We start from the raw sequence: 23,014 nt of genomic DNA, 5'->3' as shown, positions 1-23,014 counted from the left end.
GATGATGGTGATGGTGGTGGTGGTGGTGGTGATGGTGATGGTGGTGGGAACTCGATCGGAAATTCTGTTCCTTGTATAGAAGACGTATATAACCTTCTTTTCTAATACGGTTCTGATCCCCTCGATATAATATAATGTAATATAATAAAATAATAATGTAATATAATAATATATAATAGCGTCAAGTGATATCGTTTATTTCCGTTACTCTTATATTCGCGATATATATAATATATATAGTGCAAGTAAAAAAAGAAAATCGAACGTGTTCCATAACTCGTTAAAGATAACACACACACACACACATATAACATTGATAATAAATATAACAGGTGGCAATTTATAAAAACGAAAGTCGATCGTTTCTAGAGCGTGATATTGGAAACAAATATGTGAATCTACGTATTTGTTACATATAATTATATATATATATATATATATATATATATATATATATGTGTGTGTGTGTAATTGCAATGTCTTCTTTTTTCTTTCTTTATTTTTTCTTACTTTTTCTAAATGCATTCTAATTATTACTTCGATATCTATCGAACGATAAGAAGATCGATGAATTATTAATTCTCACACCAAAAAAAAAATATTATTCAAAATCATCTTGACAATCTTTCCTAATTAATTATTTGTAAACGTTTCATTAAAAAAAAAAAAAAAAAATGTATGTTCGATATAGAATCGAACGATAACGATATCGATTATATGCTTTCGGAATAACAAAATTCATTATTATCATTATCGTTTATCAGAGATAAATTATGGTAACGATTTAAATTGAAGATTTTTTTAAATTCAATTTCGATATATGAATCGATCAATTATATAAACTCTCGTTATCTCTGATTGATTTTATTTCGTTTAAAAAATTTAACGAAAACGAATTGTTTTCTACTTTTTTTCTTCTTCTTCTTCTCCTCCCCTTTTTTTTCCATAGAAAACATTTTCCATAACGATGTTATAATTGCAAAAAAAAATATTTTTTTTTAAATCCAACGTCATATACAAAATCTAACATATATTTACAAATAAATAAATAAATAAATAAATAAATAAATAAATAAATAAATAAATAAATAAATAAATCGAACGAGATAAAAATAAGATCGATCCAATGATCCAATATACTTTCACTATCCCATTTTTGATTTTTAATTCTCGTTCCGTTAGAAATTCAACAAATTAAAAAAAAAAAAAAAATCGACAATGATGTTAATTGGAAAAAAAATATTTTTAAAAAATCTATCCTCATATATAAAATTTAACACACACACACATATATATAAATCGAAGGAGATGAAAATAAGACCGACCCAATGTACTTTCACTATCCCATTTTCGATTTTAATTCTCGTTCCGTTAGAAATTCAACAAATTCCATCAAACTCACTATCGTCTTTACTAAAGATAGATACACATCTCTCTTCTTGGTAGTCATGAGACGAGAGAGTAAATCTTATTACCGTTAGACGAAGTAGACACGGAAGAAGATATACTTCGTCTTCCTCGTCGTACTATACAAAGTAGAAAATATTTAAAGTTGAGAGAAATATGCAATAGCTATATCCAGATTTTTTTCGGAATCATCTCTGAACCGGTCCTGCTGCTGCTGCTGCTGCTGCTGTCGCTGCTGCTACTACTACTACTACTACTACTACTCGAGAGAGAGAGAGAGAAAGAGAGAGATAGATTGCTATAAGGTTTGCATCATGGTCCTGGCTAACGTTCTCTCAAGGCCACGCGAAGAACCTTTTCTATTCCTTCATTCTCAAGTCCTTTTTATCCAGAAAAAAAAAAGAGAGAAGGAGAAAGAAGGAAAAAAAAAAACAAAAGATTATAGCCTTTCATTTAATTTTTCAACTCGTTACTATAAAATTAATCCAATTAAAGATCTTAATGAATCTATGTTACACTATTAAATTCATTCTAATCACTTTATCGCCAAACACATTCTTCGCTATTTCTCCTAAATGTCATTCATTTTTTTTCTTTCTTTCTTTCTTTCTTTTCTTTTCTTTTCTTTTCTTTCGTTTTTCTCATTAACAAAGGAAAATTATATAACGTGAAAAGAATTATAATATTATTACTATTCATACCTGATATAAAATTATAATGTACTAATAGTAATTTGTACGATTAAAAAAAAAAAAAAAAGAAAAAAAAAAAAAAGATTCACGATTAATTTAATTAGACGAACAATGTGAAATAAATATTTTTCTTTTCTTTTTGAATACTTCTATGTAACACACTATCGACATTGTTGTTAAACGATCAGGAAAAAAAATATATATATATATATATATAAAATAAAATAAAAAAAAGTACGAGAAAGAGAGAGAGATAGAAAGAGAGAGAGAGAGAGAAGAAAAAAACGATAACAATTCTCTCTCATCAAACATTTTTTTTCTGAACAGCTGTTTTTTATAACAGCTGTTCCGTACATATATATATATATATATATATATATATATATATATATATATATATATAGTGTCTCAAAAGTCTGTCTATTTCAGTGACAATGGATGTTCATTTTTTTTCTCCTACGGTTTATATATATTCGGAGGAGAAAAAAGAAAAAGAATTAATTAACATCTCGAATATTTGATATAATTCATAAATTTTCTATACCAAATAGATAATACGCTGACAATGAACGTGTATATTTGTGGTAACATTCAAGATAAAAAAAAAAAAAAAAAAAAAAAAAAAGAAATAAAAAAGAAAAAAAAACGTAAAGAAAAAAAAAAGAAAAAAGTCATTAAATGCAAGACAATTAAAGAACATTTCCATTAAGGAAGATCTCTCATAGGAAAGATTCAACCGAACAGATTAAAGCTGGTAATGAATAATAATTATTATTAACGAAAGTACCGAAGAAAATCGGATTTGTAAAGGACGACAATTAATTAATTAATGGCCAAGAAAATTTTCCGAAGAAAACAATCAGATTTTATCGAGTATGTTCATTTGAAAAGACACATATCAACGAATATTCGACATTCTATCCTGAATAATTGAAAATGATTCACAATGATCCAGAAGATGCAAAAAGGAAGAAAGAAAAAAAGAACCCCCGAAAAAAAAAACAAAAAAAAACGAGAATAAAAAGAAGAAAAAATTTCATCGAAATAGACGGATATCTATTTTCGAGACACCCTTTATATAGATACATATATACATATATACATATATTATATACCAGAACCTGGTTATATCTCATTATTACCGTAGCAATTAGTAATTAATGATACTATGTACGCATTCACGAGGGTCGTGATATAATGCATAGATATATTATTCAATCTTGTGGGAACGGCATTAACTCTTTCTTTCTTTCTATCTATCTATCTGTCTATGCGCTCGCGAGCATAAAATCATCCTCTTTTTCTTTTTCTTTTTCTCTCTCTCTTCTCTTTTTCCCTTCCTTTCTATTTTCTTTTTTTCTTCCCTCCTTTTTTTCTCTTGTTCACTCCTTCCTCATACTAAAGATGAAGGAACGATATGCCAACTTGTTCGAACTTCTTTCGAAGTCACGTCCCACGTGAGTCTCACAATCAACCTTGGTCGTCTTGATCGAAACGATATCGAAAAAGAGGAAGAAAGAGAGACAGAGACAGAGACAGAGAGAGAGAGAGAGAGAGAGAGAGAGAGAAAAAAAAGAGAGATCAACAAACGTTTGTATTTAAGTGATTCTCATTAATAAATTACACGCATTTCTACTGTGCTTGTTGTTCGATCATCATTAAACTTTTATAACAGAGATCTAACGATTCCTGTTACACGTGTTTTTATTCGAGAAATCTTTTTAAGGGATACTTGTCGAACTTCCTGCTAGGAAATAAACTCCTTAGACCACCCTTCACGTAACACATCGATCTCGTTCCTTTTTATGTAAGAGCAAAAAAATAAAATGAAAAGAAAACGTACTGGATTCTTACCTTTTTCTTTTTTAATTGATTTAAAAAACTTTTTTTCTTTATATAAATATAAATATAAATATAAATATAAATATAAATATAAATATAAATATAAATATATACGTATAATATGCAAAAATATGGAATGATTCGAAGTTATTTACAAGGCGATAGGTAGATTAGAAAAAAAGTCACAACACAATTTTACAAACACAAAGTTACAAATCAATTATACTTTTCGCAAAACTTTTTGGACTTACTCCTGTAATCGGTAATTTTACGATCTGGAAAAAAAAAAAATAAAAGAAACAAGAAAAGGAAAGAAATGAAAAGTCTTGAAAAGGAGTAATTAATTTTATAAATTACTTAAGAACTTTTGGTCCATTCTATATTAATTAAGTTCGATTTGACGTCAGAATTTTTTTTTTTTTTTATCCTTTTTTTTCTTGATCCAGACTAAAGTAAACTTTATTTATTTAAAATTGTAAATATATAGATAATATTTCGGATATTTAATTTTAAATATTATTTATTAGATTAATTCATAATTTCTTTCTTCATTTGTTAAATTTTTAAAAGTCGATTTAACGATTTCTTGTTTCTTAAAGTTTCAAAAGGTAAGACATTGATATCTGCCACGTATTCTAACTTCGAATTGAGTTAAATCCAAAATTTCTGTCTTACACTTCAGTCCTAATTAGTCGACTTGAATGAAAACTTCGTTAGAAAATAACGATTCATATACGAAAATAGGTATTCACCATGCGTAATTGATCATTCGAATTGATTCAGGATATTACAAACGTGATTATAAAAATAATTTCATTGACAAAGAAAAAATCGATTGGACAACTACGGAAAATAAACGAAGCTAAAGATATTACAAAAAAAAAAAAAAAAAAAAAAAAAAAATTAATTAAAAACTTCTTAGATAGGATCATACTTAATTTTATAAATTATTCCAATATCTATTTATTTCTCTTTATAACAGTTTATCTTTTTTCTTTTTTTTTTTTTCTTTTTCCTTCTTTTTTTTTTGTTTCTTTTTTCACATCAAAATTACGACGAGTTTCATTCGTAGATCACGAGGATACATTTCTCACTTCCGTTGTGTTCCCATATCGAGAGACAAGTAAAATTTTTTTATTTATATACATATATATAAAAGAGAAAGCTCTCTCTCCCTCTCTCTCTCTCTTTCTCTCTTTCTCTCTTTCTTTCTTTCTCTCTTTCTCTCTTTCTCTCTTTATCATTTTATTTCTATCTCTCTCAACTACTTCGATCTACTTTACCACACATACGTTACATACATACATGCATACATACATACATGCATACATACATACATATATACATACATACATGCATGCATACATGTATATATATATATATGTGTGTGTGTATGTACATGTGTTTGTAAGTGTATCGAACGTATTCAATTTTCTGTAGAAAATCAAGCAAACGCAAATATGTATATTGACATATTAGATTTATCTGGTACGTGATGATGTTAAATTTATCATGAGTCATGGCAGAGATATCTCAACGCATTATCAACGCGCGGCGTTCGATAAAAAAATTATTTTCGAAGCACGTCTCGAGAAGCAAAAAAAAAAAAAAAATTAAAAGAATAAGAATAAGAAGAAGAGACAAGAAAAGAAAACTATTACAGAAACAAAAACAGAAAATACATAAATAAATATATATATATACGAGAAAGAGATCGCAGTTTATATACGTCGTCGTCGTCATCGTCGTTAAGTAAAGTGCAGAACGTCATTCTTATATATATATCGTATATTTGTGTGTGTGTGTGTGTGTGTGTGTGTGTGTGTGTGTGTGACACATATACACATATATATTTACTATTTCACTCTAACCTATTGTCCTTCCCGATAATAAAAATTCGCATGTGAACGGAAACGAAAGAACTGTATGTTTATCGAGGACAATAAAATTGACTGAGGGATAGGGAGGGAGCGGGGGAGGAAGAGGCGCCGATAAAAGCTTTAAAACATTCTTCACATTTCAATAGGAACGAAAAATTTGTCGGTTGTTAAGTTTTTTTTTAATGGCTTCTTTAAAAGGGATCAATTTGATAGAGAGAAAAAAAATTAATAATGAAATAAACAAATGTAAGAAATGTTGATATAATTTTCACATGACGATATAATAATGCCGATATAATATGTCATTTCGATAATTCATTTCCCTACAAAATTTATATATAATATGACGATATATGATCGTGAATCTCGTTGTCGATGTTTTTTATTCAATTTAATATATATATATATTTGTATTCGATAAAATATATATATATATGATGATGATGGAAACTAGTCAATATCGTGAAATTTTTATATATTTACGATATAAATTTTATCTATGATATTTATCGTATATATATATATACATAAGTATATAAAATTTTATGAGAACGATTCTCATATTATATATATATATATATATAGCTATATAAAATTGTATGTATATATTTCATAATTATATATATCGTAAATAATAATATACGGATTAAAAAAAAAGAAAAGTTAATTCGTTCTAATCGTTACCTAATCGTGATATCAGAGTTAAATGTATCGTCTTACGTAGTAAGATTTACATAAATAGATACATACATAGATATATACATAAATGGATACATATAAAAATTAGGAAAAAAAAAAAAAAAAGAAAGGATATCGTTAAATATATATTTGAGTTAATTAATAAAAATGCATTATTACGTTACATAAATATTATATATTAGTACGTACGTACGTACGTACATTAAGCACATAGTATATATTTTAGGTACATACATACATATGTATGTATGTATGTACCTAACATACATACATACATATGTACATACATAGAGACATATATATATATGTCTATACATGGAAGACGATCGATATATCGAAAAATTTGACCGAATTCGAGACAATAGATAATATTACCGAAGTATTACAGAGATTGTCGATTGCACGTTTTTCATTCCGGAAGACGTCGGTGTCACGATTATAATAATAACCTTGATTAAATAACTTTTACGAGAGATCGTTTGAAAGATTAAACGTAAAGAAGTATGGGGGGAAAAAAAGAGAAAAGAAAAGAAAAAAAAAAACAGTAAAGAGAAGACTTTTTTTTTTGCTTCTGCGTTTTACATGGCCTCCTCCTCTTCAATCTCCTTTATGTCAACAAACTATGTCTTTGTGTTTACATAACAGAAGTAGATATATCCTTGGTATATTAACTGACACTCTTTATCCGGATATAACAATAATCTCTACCATTTATGCATATATGTTAACATTCCCCTTAACGATTAAAGTACTACAGAGGACTTCCTTTTTCCATATTAAAATCTATCATACAACACAATTTAATATCCATTATATATATACATATATATATATATATATACATATACATGTATATGGAACGACTTATAAAAGTATTTTGTACAATAGAAATCTATTTCAATTATTTCGACCGTACGAATACTTAATTAACCCACCTATTGTACATTATACGTGCATATACATATATACAATGTATATATAATATGTGTGTGTATGAATATATCGATCAAAGGTTTTAATGATTACAAAGCCGTAATTAACAAGGAGAGAAGTAAAAAAAGAAAAAAAGTAAAAAGGTCATCTCTTGATTGAACGAGGCAGCTACGAGGTAGCAAATATATACATATATAATACGGTATAAGTATAGGTATATATAGTTATATCTATGTATGAATATATAGGGTAACGTCATACCGTACGAAATTTCGAATGAAGAAACCTAACCTCGATTATTCGTCTCTTCATACCTGAGACATCAAAAACCGTTGGAAATTTGAGAATACTGATTTATAACGTCACTTCGTATAGTATACCTAAGTACATATATATATATATATATATATATATATATATATATATATATACATATATATGTACGAGTAGTAAGAGAAAATTGATATATAAGAAAATTCTTCTATTACATAGGAATGCGCCTTGATCTTTGCAAGCGCAGAAAGATTAAACTGAATGTCGTAATAAAAAGATAAGACGTATGTACAAAGTAGTAGTACGTACACGATACTGTGGCTGTTTGAAATCAGTGTCGAATATACCCTCCCTCCCTACCACCCCTTTCTTTTCTACCCCCATCCCTACCCCGTCATAAACTCACAAAGGGGACATGTAAATTATTTGCTAAATATGCTATTAATAATAATGATAATGGTAATTGTAATAATAATAATGCGACCAAAAAAAAAAAAAAGAAAAGAAATTAAAATGTAATAAACTTACCTATCATCGTGGAGACGTTTGAGATCGGTCATCTCGCGCTCGAACTTGAATTTTGATACCTCGCAGATCAGAGCATCACGTTCACCGATGACTTCTCTGAGTTCTCTTTGAAGTCTTTCAATTTCTGCATATTGCCGGCTTATCAATTGATTTTTTTCCTCGATGATGGTCTCAACGTCGGGATCGAGTAAACCGGTTGCCGATTCGACAGCGACGGCTGCATTGGTGGTGGTGGTGGTGGTGGTGGTGATGGTGTTACCTCCACCGCCTCCTCCACCTCCAGTAACACCTCCAACAACACTATTCAGTACCGCGCTCATACCGCTTTGTTTACCTTTTCTCCTTCGCCACGGATAATGGATTGATGTTGATGATGATGATGATCCCCACACACGCGGTTTTTCCCCCTTCTTTCTTTCTTATTTTTTTTTTTCTTTTTTTTTCAAACGTTTTCCCACCGCCAATTCCTTCTTCCTTTTTGTTTTTCTCTTCTCTTCTTTGCTTTTTCTTTTCTTTTCTTTTCTTTTCTCTTACTTTCCCCCTTTCTCTTTACCTTTCTCTATTTACTTTATATTTATTTTATCTTATTTTACTTTGCTTTATTTTATATTATATTATTTAATCACTTTAGCGTCAATCTTCCCGCGCACGTTTTCCCCGCCCCTTTCCTTTTCTTCCTTTCGATAACACCGAGAGAATATAATGAAAGAAGTAAATGGAATAAGTATAAGAAGAAGAATAAGAAGAAGTTATAGTAGAAGTAGCAGAAGAAGAGGAAAAAGAAAGATGAGAAAGATGAATACGACACTTCTTCTTTCCTCGCGCCTTTTATCGCGATCGAATAATACGATTTGTACAGCATCGAAAATCTCGATCGCTAAACTTCGATCGACCGTAGAAAGTCAAGGCGAGTTGCCGGTGATAACGCGCATAACGGATGCACAGTCTACCGTGAGAAATCGACGACTAACCGCCCCCACGATGCGACACCGTTTCATCCCAGCTTCGCCATCTTGGGACTCTCCTCCTTGTCTACTGTCCCACGGCCCGGTCCGTTCCGAATTCCGTATCGTTCCAGTTCTCCAGTCGTACTAAGCACCGCCTTCTTCGAACCCCCACCATTTGAATGCGTCCTAAGTACGTAGTACATTTCCGCGCATGCGCCGTTTCGACCCTCGCGCCGCTTAAACTGTAACGCCATCTTTGGATAGAGATCGACTGTGCGTGCGATAGAGACAAAGACAGAAATAGAGAGAGAAAGAGAAAGAGAGAGAGAGAGAGAGAGAGAAAGGGATAACGATTACGCGCCATTTTTTGGACATACAAATACCGGTTTTTTTTTCGTGTTTCTTTTTTAAAATTCAAATTTGCATAAAAGGAAAATTTCATTGATTTTTTTCTTATCTCTAATTTCAAATTTTAATGATTTTATATTACTAACTGAGTTACTAGCTTTTTTCTTTTTTTTTTATTGTCGAAAGATAAAAGTTTGAAAATTTATAATAAAAAAAAAAAAGTATGATCGTAATTCATTAATAACTCACCATTATTTATTTTATCAATTGGATATCCTCGTTTAAGAATTTAATTATATTAATGTCTTTTATCGTTTTATTATTTCTAATCTTGACTGTTTATACATACATATATATATATATATATATATATATATATATATATATATATATATGTATATATAAACATTGTTAATAATTAAACGATATTTGTTTATGTTTCAATTAATATCTACGAATGTATTGTAGTTTATTTAACCGTAATGCGTCATCGGAAAAGTTAATCGATATTAATCACGTTTGAAAGGAACAGTAAACTTTGTTGTTAATCGTTATTAACTAACACATTGCAACGAATCGACGCGAAGGACTAGTATGTACGAACGAACTAAAAGGTACGTTAGTAAAATACTAATGGTACATAGAACTCGTACTGCCATCTGCATCATCGATTATTAACTTAATAACTGAAAATAATTTGAATAACAATTTTTTTTTATTTTATTAATGTAAGATTTTTTTTATCGTATAATAAATCATATGAGCAAATGATTAAATGAATACAATTTATTATATAATTAAAAATAAGGATAGTCTTTTTTTTATTATCAATAAACACATTTATATAACATTAACAATCTGTAATTCAAAAAAATACGCATATGAAATGTAATTTAATATTACTTGAAAATTTATATCCAAGATTGTGTGTGTGTGTGTGTGTGTATTAATAACAAAAATATACTCTATATGATTTAACGTAATAAATAGTAAATATTATAAATGGGATTTCCCTGCAATATTACTACCATATATTCTCTATAAGTATTTTATCTTTACAATGAAATAAATTATTAGAAGAATTTTCTCTCCACATAGTATAGAATTTATTTTTAAACAATAATCTATAAATTTAGTCTTTTATCTCCAGATCAATACATTTACAAAAGTTCATTTTACATTTTATAATTATTGATATTAACATATGAATTATTTCTGAAAGTATGGACATTATCGATACAAATAATGAAACATTCAGTTGTTGCGTTAATATTTAATAAACAGTTTTAATTATTCTTGTAATAATTAAAATTATGCACAAGTTTGTATGGTCTTCTTGCACATTTATATAAGAAAATAGATAAGACATAAGAAAATAGATAACTCTGTAACAGTGATACATTAAAAAAAAGTAATACATATATATATATATATATATATATATATATATATATATATATATATATATATGAGATATTAATTGAAAAGTATTACAATAGAAAAAAGCCTCAGTAATAATAATACAGAAGCTATAAAATATGCAAACACAACATCATATAACATTGTTATAAATACTTGTTATATAGAAAAAAAAAAGTCTTTTTTATATGCTATAGAATTATATAATAAAAGATGCCTAATGAAAAACATGAACTGTTGTATTAAATAATAAAATGTATTTTTAGATTAAAAAAAGAAATCTATTATTTTAAAGAATAGAAATTCGAAACATTCAGTATTATATCACATAGTATAGCCGATAAGATATTTTACTATTTTCTTAATAGTCTTTGCACATTTATACAAGACATAATATTTGTATATATATATATATGTATATATATATATATATATATATATATATATATCATTCGTTTTTAAATAAGTGCACTTTATCTATGTATCCATTTTTCTTGACTCAATTCATTTGCCACTGTAATAAATCAATTATTTTCATTAAAATCTTATATAACAAAAAAAAAAAAAAAAAGAAAAAAAATAATAATAATAATAATAATAATTTCAATTTCTAACAACAATCTTATATTAGAAATATTAATATTATGTAAAATACGTAAATTAAAAGACATTTTCTTTTTCCGCATTATAATAATTACACGTTGTACCTTAAGTTTGCTTTGCCCACTCATATTACCAGCTTCTTCTTCACGTTTTTCAAGTTCCATAATACGTTTTTGTTTTCTTTTGACCGACTCAATATCTTTTATACCTCGTTGTTCCTGTTCTGCTATTCTTTTTTCGGCTGCTTCCATTTGCCTTCTTCGTCTTGTTTCCTAAAAAAAAAAAAAAACATGAATTAGTATAAAAAATTTATAATCAAAATCTTAATATATCCATTTACAAATTTATAAAGTTCGTTCATTAATTTTTCTTATGAATACAAATTGAATGAATGACAAGTTATTTTTCTTCATCAATTAATAATGCAAAATATTTTGTATTAGTTTGATTGTATTTTTTTTTCTTTTTTTCTTAAGAGATAAATATATTTAGTTAAGAAGATATATATAAATAACTGAGTACATGTAATCATATGTAATAAATATATATATATATATATATATATATATATAGATGTAATCATATGTAATAAATAATGAAATTCCATATATAATATTAAAAGATAATACTTACCAAATCAGGTGTTGTGTCTTCAAATGAAGATGATTCTTTACAACAAGATGCACATAAAATTCCCATATTATGAAGAATTATTAATAACAATGTATTCGGTATCTTTTCCACAATTTTATTTAAAATAGAGAACGATGGAAACACAACAAATACGGTTATCGATTGCGTACAACTGTCAACGGTACTCTATTCAGCAGGTTGTTAACTTATTGCGCGTTTCAAATGAAAAAATTCTAGATATTAAATTATTACCAAATAAACCAAAACTAAAATGAAAATTGTAATATATAACATTTTTAAATCTATAATTTATATGAACAAAATCTTTCATTCGAATTATATTGAAAAAGAATTTTTCACATATAAATGTATATATATATTTATTTATTTATTTATTTATTTATTTATTTATTTATTTATAGTTAAAAAATTATATTTCTAAAAATGAAATAAAAATCGTTCAAAAAAAATTTTCATTAATACATTTAAATTTATTATTTATTCCTAATAAGGGCGCGAATAATATATTTAAATGGCGTATTTAAAAATAGAACGATTTTGTGTATATACATTCTCGAACTAGTTACATTAAAAAAATGGTAAAAATTAATCTCTATGATATAAACGATATATTAAATGTCTATGAAGGTGTGTATATATTACTAGAAGTATTTCATTTTTCTAAGTTTGAGTTTGCGTTTGGAATGATTGTTTTCAATTAATTATTTGCATTTCAAGCACCATCTAGTAACTAATCATTTAAACTAATTTGAAATAACCTTAAAATTACATCTCTTATTTACAGATATAAAATTTAACCTATTTATATTGCATGGACAATTTATAAAATATAAAAGCTTACTGTTGTTAGACGATGTTACGATTTTTACATTTTATTTAATAAAATTTAATATCATATACATGTGATCAATAAAAATTAATTAGTATTAATAGATCATTTTTGTTATAAGAATATGCTGCCTCTGTAGTTTTCATACTTTTATGAATCACCATAACAAATATTTAAATAAATTTTTTGTTGAATAAACTCAATTATACACCTTTTATTATGTTCATTATTAGCAAGTATGATTTTACAGTATATTTATTGGATATAATATCTTTTGTTGAGCTGACAATCAACGTTATTTGAAAAATCAAGTTTATTGAAAAAAAAAAAAAAAATGAATTAACATAGACAGATTTATATTAGTTACTTTGAAATCTATCATATTATTAATTCACTTTTTATTCTCTTTATTTTTACTTATAGATGTGACATTTTGTTTGGACAATTTTCTTAGAGATACTCTTTTGGACTTGAGATTTTCATTTTTATATATACGTCCCAATGATAATTTAGTATTATAATTTGAATTACGATTCGTCGAAGTTTTCAATGGTGATATTTGTTTTTTCGTAATATATGAATCTGAGAAATACATTTTTCGCTTGTGTTTTTCTTTTGTCAACATTTTCCCAGGTGTAGTAAAAAAGTGAGAATTATTATTATTCTTCAAAACTGTTTCAGATATTTTTTCAATATTTTCACGAATATTCCATCTTGCTAAAACTTTTTCATAATTTTCATTATACGAGATAGATGGATTGGATCTTGTAAATGCTTTCTTTGTACTTGTTATTAAATTAATATTATTTTTATTATTATTTTTATTAATTTTATTATTTTTATTAAGTTCATTTATAGTCGAATCAAATGTAGAATTAATTGAAGATGCATCTAATATTGTTAATTGATCGTCCAAATAATTATGATAATCTTCGCAGGACATTAATATCTTCATAAAATGTTTATCATTATCTTTTGGTTTATTTGAATTAATATCTACTATCGATTTACAATATGCTTTTGATTTCTTTTCTCCTTTCATTGTATTACATTCTGAATTAATTTCCATCATTTTTTTTGCCGTATCAAGGCATCTACGCCGTTTTATGACAATTTCTGATAAAAGTGATTTATTTAGATCATCAGCAGAATTTAGATATTCAGTATCTAATTCTCTTTTACATCTTTTATGAGTTACTTTTTTCAATTTTTTATTTTTATCTTCATCCTTGTAAATAGAACTCTCTGGTATTGAATATAAATGAGAACAGCCTGAATCCTTTGAATTTCGTTTCAATTCTTCAATTGACTTTTTATTTTTCTTTCGAATTTTTATATCATCTGTACTGTTTAACGAAGCCATTTGTTGTTCGCAAATAGTAAAAACGCGATCCATAGTTAAGAAACTATTATTATCTTGTACGGTAGATACAGATATTGGATTCTTTTTTTCATTAGGAAATAATCTTTCACATTGAGCTTCTAAATACTCAAATGATGAATCAGTTGAAATAGATGGTAAAAGTGATACATCACGTAATCTTTTGTTTTGCGTTTTAAAAACATTTATTGGTGTTTTACGATAGACTTTTTTGCCAGTCTTAATTGGACTTGGTGTTCTCATTTTGCAAGAATTCAGATTTATGGATGATAATGTTTTTACATCTGTGCAATAATTATCATTTGTAATTTGTGCGGAATTAATAGAATCATTAGAATTTGCAATTTTTGATATTTCTCTATTTGGTGATATATTTATTGTCGATGATAGCAATTTTTCTGGCATTGATTCGTTCTCTATATTATTACACATTTTATTCAACTCTTTACTTATTTGATTAAAATTAATAAGAGAGTTATTGCTAGCATTAATAGTATTGTTTATAATGGACTCCTCGATGATTGTTATTAATCTTTCAGTAAATTTTTGTGGCGAAGTAACATATTTTTCAGAGAGACGCTTATAAATTTCTTGCTTCGTTAAATTGGCTTCTGTTGGATTCAATTTACTATCCAGTACAAACAATACGTTATCAAATTTTTTATACGATTCATCACTTATTTTATTCTGGGATATTAGTGAATAATCCTTCGTGTCGTTTTCTATCGCAAATACATTATTCCCGATATCTTTATCATTGGATAAATTAATGTCACATTTTTTTCCAACGATTGGTTTTAATGAATTATGCGATTCTGAAAAATGATAGATGAAATTACTAAATTACCATTCGTTTGATTTACATCAGGTAATTTATTAATGTCATTTCAATTAAAATTATTAATTATTTAAAATATTTATAATGTTAACCTTTAAAATATATTGACTTACGAAAATTATTCAAAGAATTGGTGAAATCATCTCTTCGACGTCGACGTAAAGCCATATTTAAATATATAATAAAATATCACCATTTAACCGTTCATAGCGTCGAATTTAATTCGAATTGAATCGGTTATTATAACAAAAGTTTAAAGGCTGAAATACAATATTCCAAGTAACGTGATGACTTTAGCGACATATGCGGGAAAAAAATAAACTAAAAGTGCGTTATGAGAATTCCATCTTCTATCTCAATACATCGTGTCGATGTGAATGCTCACGTGTCATACAAAATCCAGGCGAATATAAAACGAAAGTGTAAGGAAATTAACCAATCTCAATCGAGTATTGAGTTTTTTAGGATGTTAATGTATTCATTGTATATGTTTCAGAGAAATGAGTGATCATGATTAATATCGTAATATGTTACGTGTGATTTTATATATTTTTATATATATATATATATGTAATTTTATTATATATATTAATAAAAAATATTACATTGTTTATATTTTAAAACAGATATAATAATGAATACATTAAATAATAAAATAACCTATCTATAGCATTGAGACACGAAAAATGGACAATATGGAAAGATAAAACGAAAATATATTTATCGACAGTGATGAAGAAAATTTTTCCTGATTACGAACTGATGGTAAAGTAGATTTCTAAATACTAATATTATTAATGTTTATTTACATTGATACATTGAAGCTATAATTATTACAAAAGGATATACATATACATGATCACTTCGTCCGTTCTGGCCAGTTTACCTGATTTCCCTTTATACATTTATTATTTTGTATATACAAGGTATTTCATAAATTCGGGAAATCGTTTTGATTCTGAATTTTCTATACGAAAACGATAGAAAAAGTTCATATAAAAATATGCCCTATTTAACCGTGTTTTTGAATTTGTAATACCTTCATTCCATTAAACTTGTTGCAAATGCTTATTATACATTCATAAATTCTTTTGACAATTTTTCTATGATTTTGATGATTAATGATTTATATCGAAAGATATAGATTTTTTTTTTTTACACTAGATCATTGTTTCCGATTTTCAAATTGTCTAAGGCTTTTCTTCTGTTTAAAAATTATATACTTGTTAGATATGATTTTTCCAAAGAAGATAATATTTTTTAGAAAATCTGAAAAGATAATCTTCTGTAAAAAAAAAAAACTTTTATCTTTGAAATGAATCCTTGATCGTCAAAATTGAACAAAAATTGCGATTATGAAAATTTATAGGTTAAATCCTTGTAAAGGTATAATTAGGAAAATTTACTTGAACACGAACATATTAAAACAAAATAAAGAAACAATCTGGTACAAAAAAGCGAAGATTTCAATTATGTCATTTGGAATCAAAAATGGTGCTAATATATTTAAACACTATCTCGCGATGAAAAAGTATACTAAGTGAGGCAACTAAGCCATTGGTAAATTGCATGTAGTACACATATACACATAACATATATGTATATATATATATATATATACATGTATGATATGTGTATATATGTAAAATTTTTTAATTCTTAAAACGTAAAATTTGGAAAAATTTCCTATTCAAAAATGTAATCAATATTTATTTATATTAAGCAATAATCGATTTTTTTTTCTATAAATCAATCAAAAGCAAAATCACAATGTTACAATTATATTAGGTATTAATAAATTTATTTTATACTCAAATAATTCCTTTTATTTATCATTTTTATCGAATATATTTTGGAATATATTTTATGTTGTTTTTACTACATATGTATTATCATCACACAATGTGTGTGCGTGTATGTGTATATATATGTATATGTATATATATATATAATATATATAGTAAAAACAATATAAAGTATTAATCATATATAATATATATACATACATATATATATATATATATTTTTTTTTTTTTTTGAATACTTACATATTTATTAATAATAGAGAATAAACATTGAATATTACTGATCACCAACTAAGCACAATACATTTGTACATTGCAATATTTGTTGTTATTGTTATGTAATAAATCAATTCATGAAGGATAAAAAACAGCCATTGATTTCTTTACAATTCCAATAGAAGATAAATGTTGAGAAAAAAATATTAGAACTTGATGATATCAATTTTTTAATATATAAATTCTTTTGATAATACAATGCCAAAAGAATTTATAAAAAGAAGAATGCCTTGCCTTTAAAAATTTATGTTTCATCGTTGAAGACACATTGATGTAATAATTGAAACAATTGTTTTTTTTTTTTTTTTATTAATAATAAAATATTGGCAAAGCTCAGTCTTTGGTTTATGATAGCTGACACCACATATACACATATCTATTCTGTACAATTTGGTATTAAGTGAAAATGAATTCTTTGTACTATAGAAGATTTTTATAAAAATTTTGATACACTTAAAATTTTTATCATTTTTCTTTGAGATATAGAAAATACAAAAAGAGATGGAAAAATGCAAATAGATATAAATATTTTCGCGTAAGTTCGCGTTGTTGAGAATCATCCTTAATAAATCAAAATTATTACCAACGCTTTCGGCACAACAAAAATTGAACTGCACAGATAGTATGCACACTATGTGCTTTATTATATTACAAGTATAAAGTCTAATATAAAGAAAATATGGCGAAGTAAATGGTGACAATTTGTTTATACACAGAATCTTATATTTTTGAGAGAAATATAGTATTCTTACGTAATTAAAAACTGTAGATAAACTCTTTACAGTTTTATGGGGACCATCCCCTATTTCATGATTATAAATGCAAGGCTACTTTACTATTTGTAAATAAAAATAATTGGTTTGATTAATGAGCTAATTTTGTTGTTCACTAAATGCGACCTAAAAAATAAAAATACACGATTACTATTCTTTTTTTTTTTTCATCTCCTACTACTTCTTCTTCTTCTTCTTCTTCTTCTTCTTTTGGTCAGTAGCGGATTAAACCCTTAATTAAAGTTTTTATAATCACGTGGTTCATCCATTCTTTTTTTCTTTTTGTAACTTTACATATACTCATTGTTCTAATTTGTGCTCTTATCCTTACATTTTCTCTTGCACTCAAATATATTGCGAAAATGAAAGATTAAACATAACTTCTCTACATACATAATGTGTTGTATAGAATCTATATGAGACAGTGTTGTCATACGAAATGACTATCAATATCTCTTAACAAGAAATCATTAATACAGGGAATCTATGATATTTTAATTCTGGGCCCTGCTGTCCATCTCTATTATACTAATAAAACATTATTTATCTCTATTTTATACATGTATAAATTTCTTTGGTCTTCTTTTTCTTGTTCAATACTCTCTAAATTTTCATATAAACATATCTTCCCCTAAATGTCATGGATTGTTACAATCACTGATTCGAATAGGGCTGCTTTATGTGATTCTGATAATTGACGTATAATATATGCGAGGCGTATTATGAACTGGAATCCAAAATAAAATTTCTATGGATTCATATAAAATTATTAATAATCGATCTTTCTATCAGTTATGAAAGTAAACATGAGCCTGTGAGTATTTTGATACATCTATTTCACAACAAATTAATCTAATGTTTTTATATAAATAAAATAGATCGGTATCTTTTTATATTTGTATTAGTATTGGATTTTTTTTTTTAAAGTTTGATCCTTCTTTTTTGGTATTGGCACATTTATACTCGGTATACATCAGTTGTTAATATATATATATACATATATATATATATATATATATATATATATATATATATATATATATATATATATATTATTGTGTGCAATTTATCTTTTACAATTATATTATAAATGATATTAAACATATTTAGTTTTTGTTAAATGTTTATCAAAGTTTGCAAATGTTAATAAATATAATCCAAATTAGATGTTGGAACAACCTCATGACCATCATACCTTTGATCATTTTAGATAGTATTTTGTTTCCCTTATTTTTAATTGAATCTATCCAAAGTTGTCGATCTGTATCAAAGGTATGCGTGTATGTGTGTGTATGTGTAGCATACATTCTTCATAAATAATATCTTTTGCTCACAGAATATATGTGCATATATAACTATATACACATTATTTCATATAGAAAGCTCTTATGAAGTTTTTTGACTTTTTGACTTACAAATGAATAGCAAACTAGTTAAGACTTTGACTTTATTTTGTTAGAATCATTAAACGCGATCGTCAAAGCTTTAACTTATTAAAAATAATAACTTTGCTCTTTAGTTATGATCGTTCGTATCAAAGTAGAAAAAATTTACAATCAAGAGCAAAATAAACTAACAAAATAATCGAGCGCGTCATAAAATTTCTCTTGCCTATACAACTACTATCTTATGGTTGTTACCATTTGGCAAGAGAACATAATAGACACGCTTCCCCTTGTCTCATTGAAATTCTTGGATATTATTATGATATTGACTATTATTAAATGAACCATTAGTCTGTTCACTTCTTTCAACAACATTTTGTATTTCCACTGTAGGTTCATTACTCGATTGGCCATTATTGTCATTTATATTTCCTGATGTAGCAACATTGTTCCCCACGACGTTAATATTGTTAACATTATTATTTGATTGTTGGGATTGTTGTTGCTGATCCCTGTTTAAAGTGTTCTGTGCAGAGTTATTATTCTTTCTATGTCTATATTTGTGCGCAGTCAGATACTGCTTTACGGAAAATGCTTTGTGACACATGTCACATTTATATGGCAAAGGATCATGACAACCACCATCTGCAATAATCGGTGCATGAGTTGTTAAATGCATCACATAATAATGTTTCACCATAAAAGATTTTCCACAAGTTTCACAAATATAAGGACCTGTTACACCATGCGTTTTTCGATGTTTGTGAAGGTTGTCCTTCCGTGAAAAGCTTTTGCCGCACAATTCACATTCATGCATTTTTTGACCCGTATGAGATACAGAATGTCTAACCAAATGTTCCTTACGACTAAAAGCTTTGGCACATGTTGTGCATACATATGGACGTTCTCCAGTGTGTAGCTTTCGATGTTGAAATAAATGTTCTTTTCTTTTGAAAGGCTTTCCACAGACATCACAATTAAAAGAATTTCCATTAACTTGTAAAGATTCTTCCTTCACTATGATATCTGATGTTTCATTTACCAGCGTACAAGTATGATTATTCATTTGACTTACGGATGAAAAATTTTTACCGCAATTACGGCATATGCTACTCCTAGTAGATTGTGATATAACTTGAGGATTAACGGTAATTAAAGGTGCCTGTTCGGAGCCTGATCTGATTCTGAGAAATTCTGATATTTGTCCAATTGATGTGCGAGACATTACATCATCATTAGCACTTTTTGTGAAGTCCTTGAAATCTTTCCCTTCATCTTGAACAGATTGATTTGGTAAAGATGTTTCTTTAAATCCTAAACTCAAAAATACCTCTGGAGCAGCCTGTACAGTCGTATAGTTTTGACAAGGAGACGTATTCTCCTCTTTTTGGCCATCGGATTGAACTTTTTGTATAATTTGTTGATTCTGTTCTGTATCTGCATCTGTTTTAAGTATAATATTATTATTCTGTTGAACAACTTGAGATGATGGCTCTTGTTTCACAATAAATTCCTGTTGTGTAGCAATTTGCACTTGTTGTTTATCTATTTGTTGAAGTCTTTGTTGTCTCTGCAAATGTTGTATCTGCTGAGTTATCTGTGACTGTCCTTGTTGCTGATGATTAAGCTGAGTCTGATTTTGTTGTGTTATTTGAGTAGATTGAGTTAATTGTTGTGAAATTTGTCTTTGAGATTGTCCTTGTTGTACCACTTGATTATGATTTTGTATTTGGTTTGTAGCTTGGATTTGTGGTGACTGAGCTTGTGGTTCACTGATTTCATTTTGTGTCTCATTTGATCTTTGAGGCGATACACGCTGAGATGTTTGCTGTTGACAGCTGTAGTGAGTTTCTGCTGTGGCTTCTACAACTGCAGCTGACATATCACCATTTGATTGCATCTAAGTAAAATGAAAAGCAATTTTTTTATAAAGTTATAAACTGCATAAATAACTCTAATAATAATATACAATTGTATTTTATATATATACATATATAAATAATTATATGTGTGTGTGTGTGTGTGTGTACACAAAATATATAAAAAAGGAATGTAATTGAATAGATTTATTACTCCATTTGAAACAAACCTGCATGGCACATTTATATTGCTGTACCCTAGATTGGACACCACTGATGATTTGTATATTTGACGCATTAATATTGCTAACGACAACAGGTTGTTGATGTTGTCCATGTTGTTCATTTGTTAGCACTTGATTTCCTGCATTTGATAATACTTTCTCCACGGATTTTAAACCTTCAGCGTCTGGAGTTGAAGGTCTTTCCTTTTCAATGTTTTTTACATACACTTTACCTTCTTTTAAAAAATCCTCAGAAAAGCGCAGCGAAGTGAAATAAGACTCGAGCATACCCTCTGCACTAACAACAGTTTCTCGGAACTCAATGAAATTTTCCAACTTCCTGACACACTCGTGGCAGACGATTTTAGGTAATGAATCCTCTTCTAAAACCTTGAAGTTCACACGAATATGGATTGTCTTAATATATTGAAAAACCTTATATGCTTCTCTATGCGCAACTTCATTAAGTAGAATTTACAGAGAATTTCATTGAATTTAGGCATACTTAAGAATTTCTTATAAACTTCTTTATTGCATATATTCTTATTTTATTTATTTATTTATTTTATTATTATTATTATTATTATTATTATTATTATTATTATTTATTATTATTATTATTTTTTTTTTTTCTAGCAGTGGACGGAATTATACAGTAATTTATAATTTCTATCAGTGCTTGCTGTAGTCTAAAAACAGAGCAACTTTGATACCGCGAAGAACAAGTCCATTTCATGTCAAAAGCATGTTTCCTCACCTGAATGGGTAAACATGTTTGAATTTTTGTTTGAAGTTGTCGCCTACGACCTTCATCGCGAAATATGTTCATTTTATTGCCTTCGCTGCTGGTACACAATCTGCACAGCTCGTAGTAATTCACTTTCCGATATCCAGACATTGCTTTCCCGCGGAAAACGAGATGTCGCAATCGGTAGAAAATTGCGAAAAGTTTTATTCGCGATAAAACGCTTGGGAAACATCAATCACCGTTGTTTCGGTACTTTTAATATCGTCACTTTTTATATATAAAATAAGATTCCTTGGTATCGCATTTCTACGACATCGTTGGTTGTATCAGTAGCCATTTGTAGACTGCGCTCTGCTAACAATTATTCATTAACCCGCCAAAAATTCAAACTCGAACATATTAAACCTCAATATTGATATAAATTTCAATTTAAATAAAAGATTCTATTGAATCATTATGAATTTGTTTAAAAATTATAATTCTTAATATCGTAATAATTTTCAATTTATTACGTTACAACAAATATATACAATATATTTACGTTCATTATATTTCATTGCATTATTATATTCATTATATATAAATAAGAATATACAAATTACACACATACTCATTTCAACGTAGATTAAGCATCTTCATTATTATTATTATTATTATTATTATTATTATTA

At 27.2% G+C, this 23,014-nt stretch overlaps 4 protein-coding genes across 7 annotated transcripts in view; all 4 read right to left on the bottom strand.

Moving 5' to 3' along the window:
• Positions 1–9,363, bottom strand: part of siz (Brefeldin-resistant Arf-GEF family protein schizo) — a 120,219-nt gene extending 110,856 nt beyond the window's left edge. For 2 of the 3 annotated variants that reach the window (XM_035864739.2, XM_035864743.2), the window contains exon 1: positions 8,255–9,362. In XM_035864739.2, the coding sequence (XP_035720632.1) occupies positions 8,255–8,574 (320 nt within the window). In that variant the 5' untranslated portion in view covers positions 8,575–9,362. Of the gene's footprint in view, positions 1–8,254 lie in introns of all 3 variants that reach the window. The other variant, XM_035864745.2, reaches the window with a different exon arrangement.
• Positions 9,364–11,197: 1,834 nt separating this feature from the next.
• Positions 11,198–12,425, bottom strand: Svip (small VCP interacting protein). Its single transcript, XM_035864750.2, has 3 exons — positions 12,205–12,425; positions 11,676–11,843; positions 11,198–11,482 (listed from the first exon to the last, which is right to left on the bottom strand). The coding sequence occupies exons 1-3, from the start codon at positions 12,268–12,270 to the stop codon at positions 11,468–11,470; spliced, it is 249 nt and encodes an 82-aa protein (XP_035720643.1). The 5' UTR covers positions 12,271–12,425; the 3' UTR covers positions 11,198–11,467.
• Positions 12,426–13,443: 1,018 nt separating this feature from the next.
• Positions 13,444–15,558, bottom strand: LOC118440967 (uncharacterized). Its single transcript, XM_035864749.2, has 2 exons — positions 15,387–15,558; positions 13,444–15,250 (listed from the first exon to the last, which is right to left on the bottom strand). Exons 1-2 carry the CDS (start codon positions 15,439–15,441, stop codon positions 13,446–13,448), a joined length of 1,860 nt encoding a protein of 619 aa, XP_035720642.2. The 5' UTR covers positions 15,442–15,558; the 3' UTR covers positions 13,444–13,445.
• Positions 15,559–18,974: 3,416 nt separating this feature from the next.
• LOC118440966 (uncharacterized) lies at positions 18,975–22,680 on the bottom strand. 2 transcript variants are annotated; one of them, XM_035864748.2, is made up of 4 exons: positions 22,353–22,680; positions 21,602–21,985; positions 20,248–21,412; positions 18,975–20,157 (listed from the first exon to the last, which is right to left on the bottom strand). In XM_035864748.2, exons 1-4 carry the CDS (start codon positions 22,491–22,493, stop codon positions 19,808–19,810), a joined length of 2,040 nt encoding a protein of 679 aa, XP_035720641.1. In that variant the 5' UTR covers positions 22,494–22,680; the 3' UTR covers positions 18,975–19,807. The 2 variants fall into 2 exon arrangements, with proteins under 2 accessions (XP_035720641.1, XP_035720640.1); XM_035864747.2 differs by having other exon boundaries at positions 18,975–21,412.
• Positions 22,681–23,014: the final 334 nt, after the last annotated feature.

The sequence above is a fragment of the Vespa mandarinia genome, chromosome 6 (genome assembly GCF_050613455.1).
Source record: "Vespa mandarinia isolate Hongniang chromosome 6, ASM5061345v1, whole genome shotgun sequence".
Lineage (NCBI taxonomy): Eukaryota > Metazoa > Arthropoda > Insecta > Hymenoptera > Vespidae > Vespa > Vespa mandarinia.
The sequence above is the reverse complement of the archived record's forward strand: the minus strand, read 5'-3'. Positions and strand labels throughout refer to the sequence as shown.

Excerpts from the sequence above, each read along its gene's own strand:
- LOC118440967 (XM_035864749.2), bottom strand. The coding sequence starts at position 15,441 with ATGGCTTTACGTCGACGTCGAAGAGATGATTTCACCAATTCTTTGAAT. Across the intron at positions 15,251-15,386 it reads CAATTCTTTGAATAATTTTC|AATCGCATAATTCATTAAAA; the intron begins GTAAGTCAATAT and ends ATCATTTTTCAG.
- Svip (XM_035864750.2), bottom strand. The coding sequence starts at position 12,270 with ATGGGAATTTTATGTGCATCTTGTTGTAAAGAATCATCTTCATTTGAA. Across the intron at positions 11,844-12,204 it reads AAGACACAACACCTGATTTG|GAAACAAGACGAAGAAGGCA; the intron begins GTAAGTATTATC and ends TTTTTTTTTTAG.
- LOC118440966 (XM_035864747.2), bottom strand. The coding sequence starts at position 22,493 with ATGTCTGGATATCGGAAAGTGAATTACTACGAGCTGTGCAGATTGTGT. Across the intron at positions 21,986-22,352 it reads AAACATGTTTACCCATTCAG|GTTTTAGAAGAGGATTCATT; the intron begins GTGAGGAAACAT and ends GTGAACTTCAAG. Across the intron at positions 21,413-21,601 it reads AATATAAATGTGCCATGCAG|ATGCAATCAAATGGTGATAT; the intron begins GTTTGTTTCAAA and ends CATTTTACTTAG.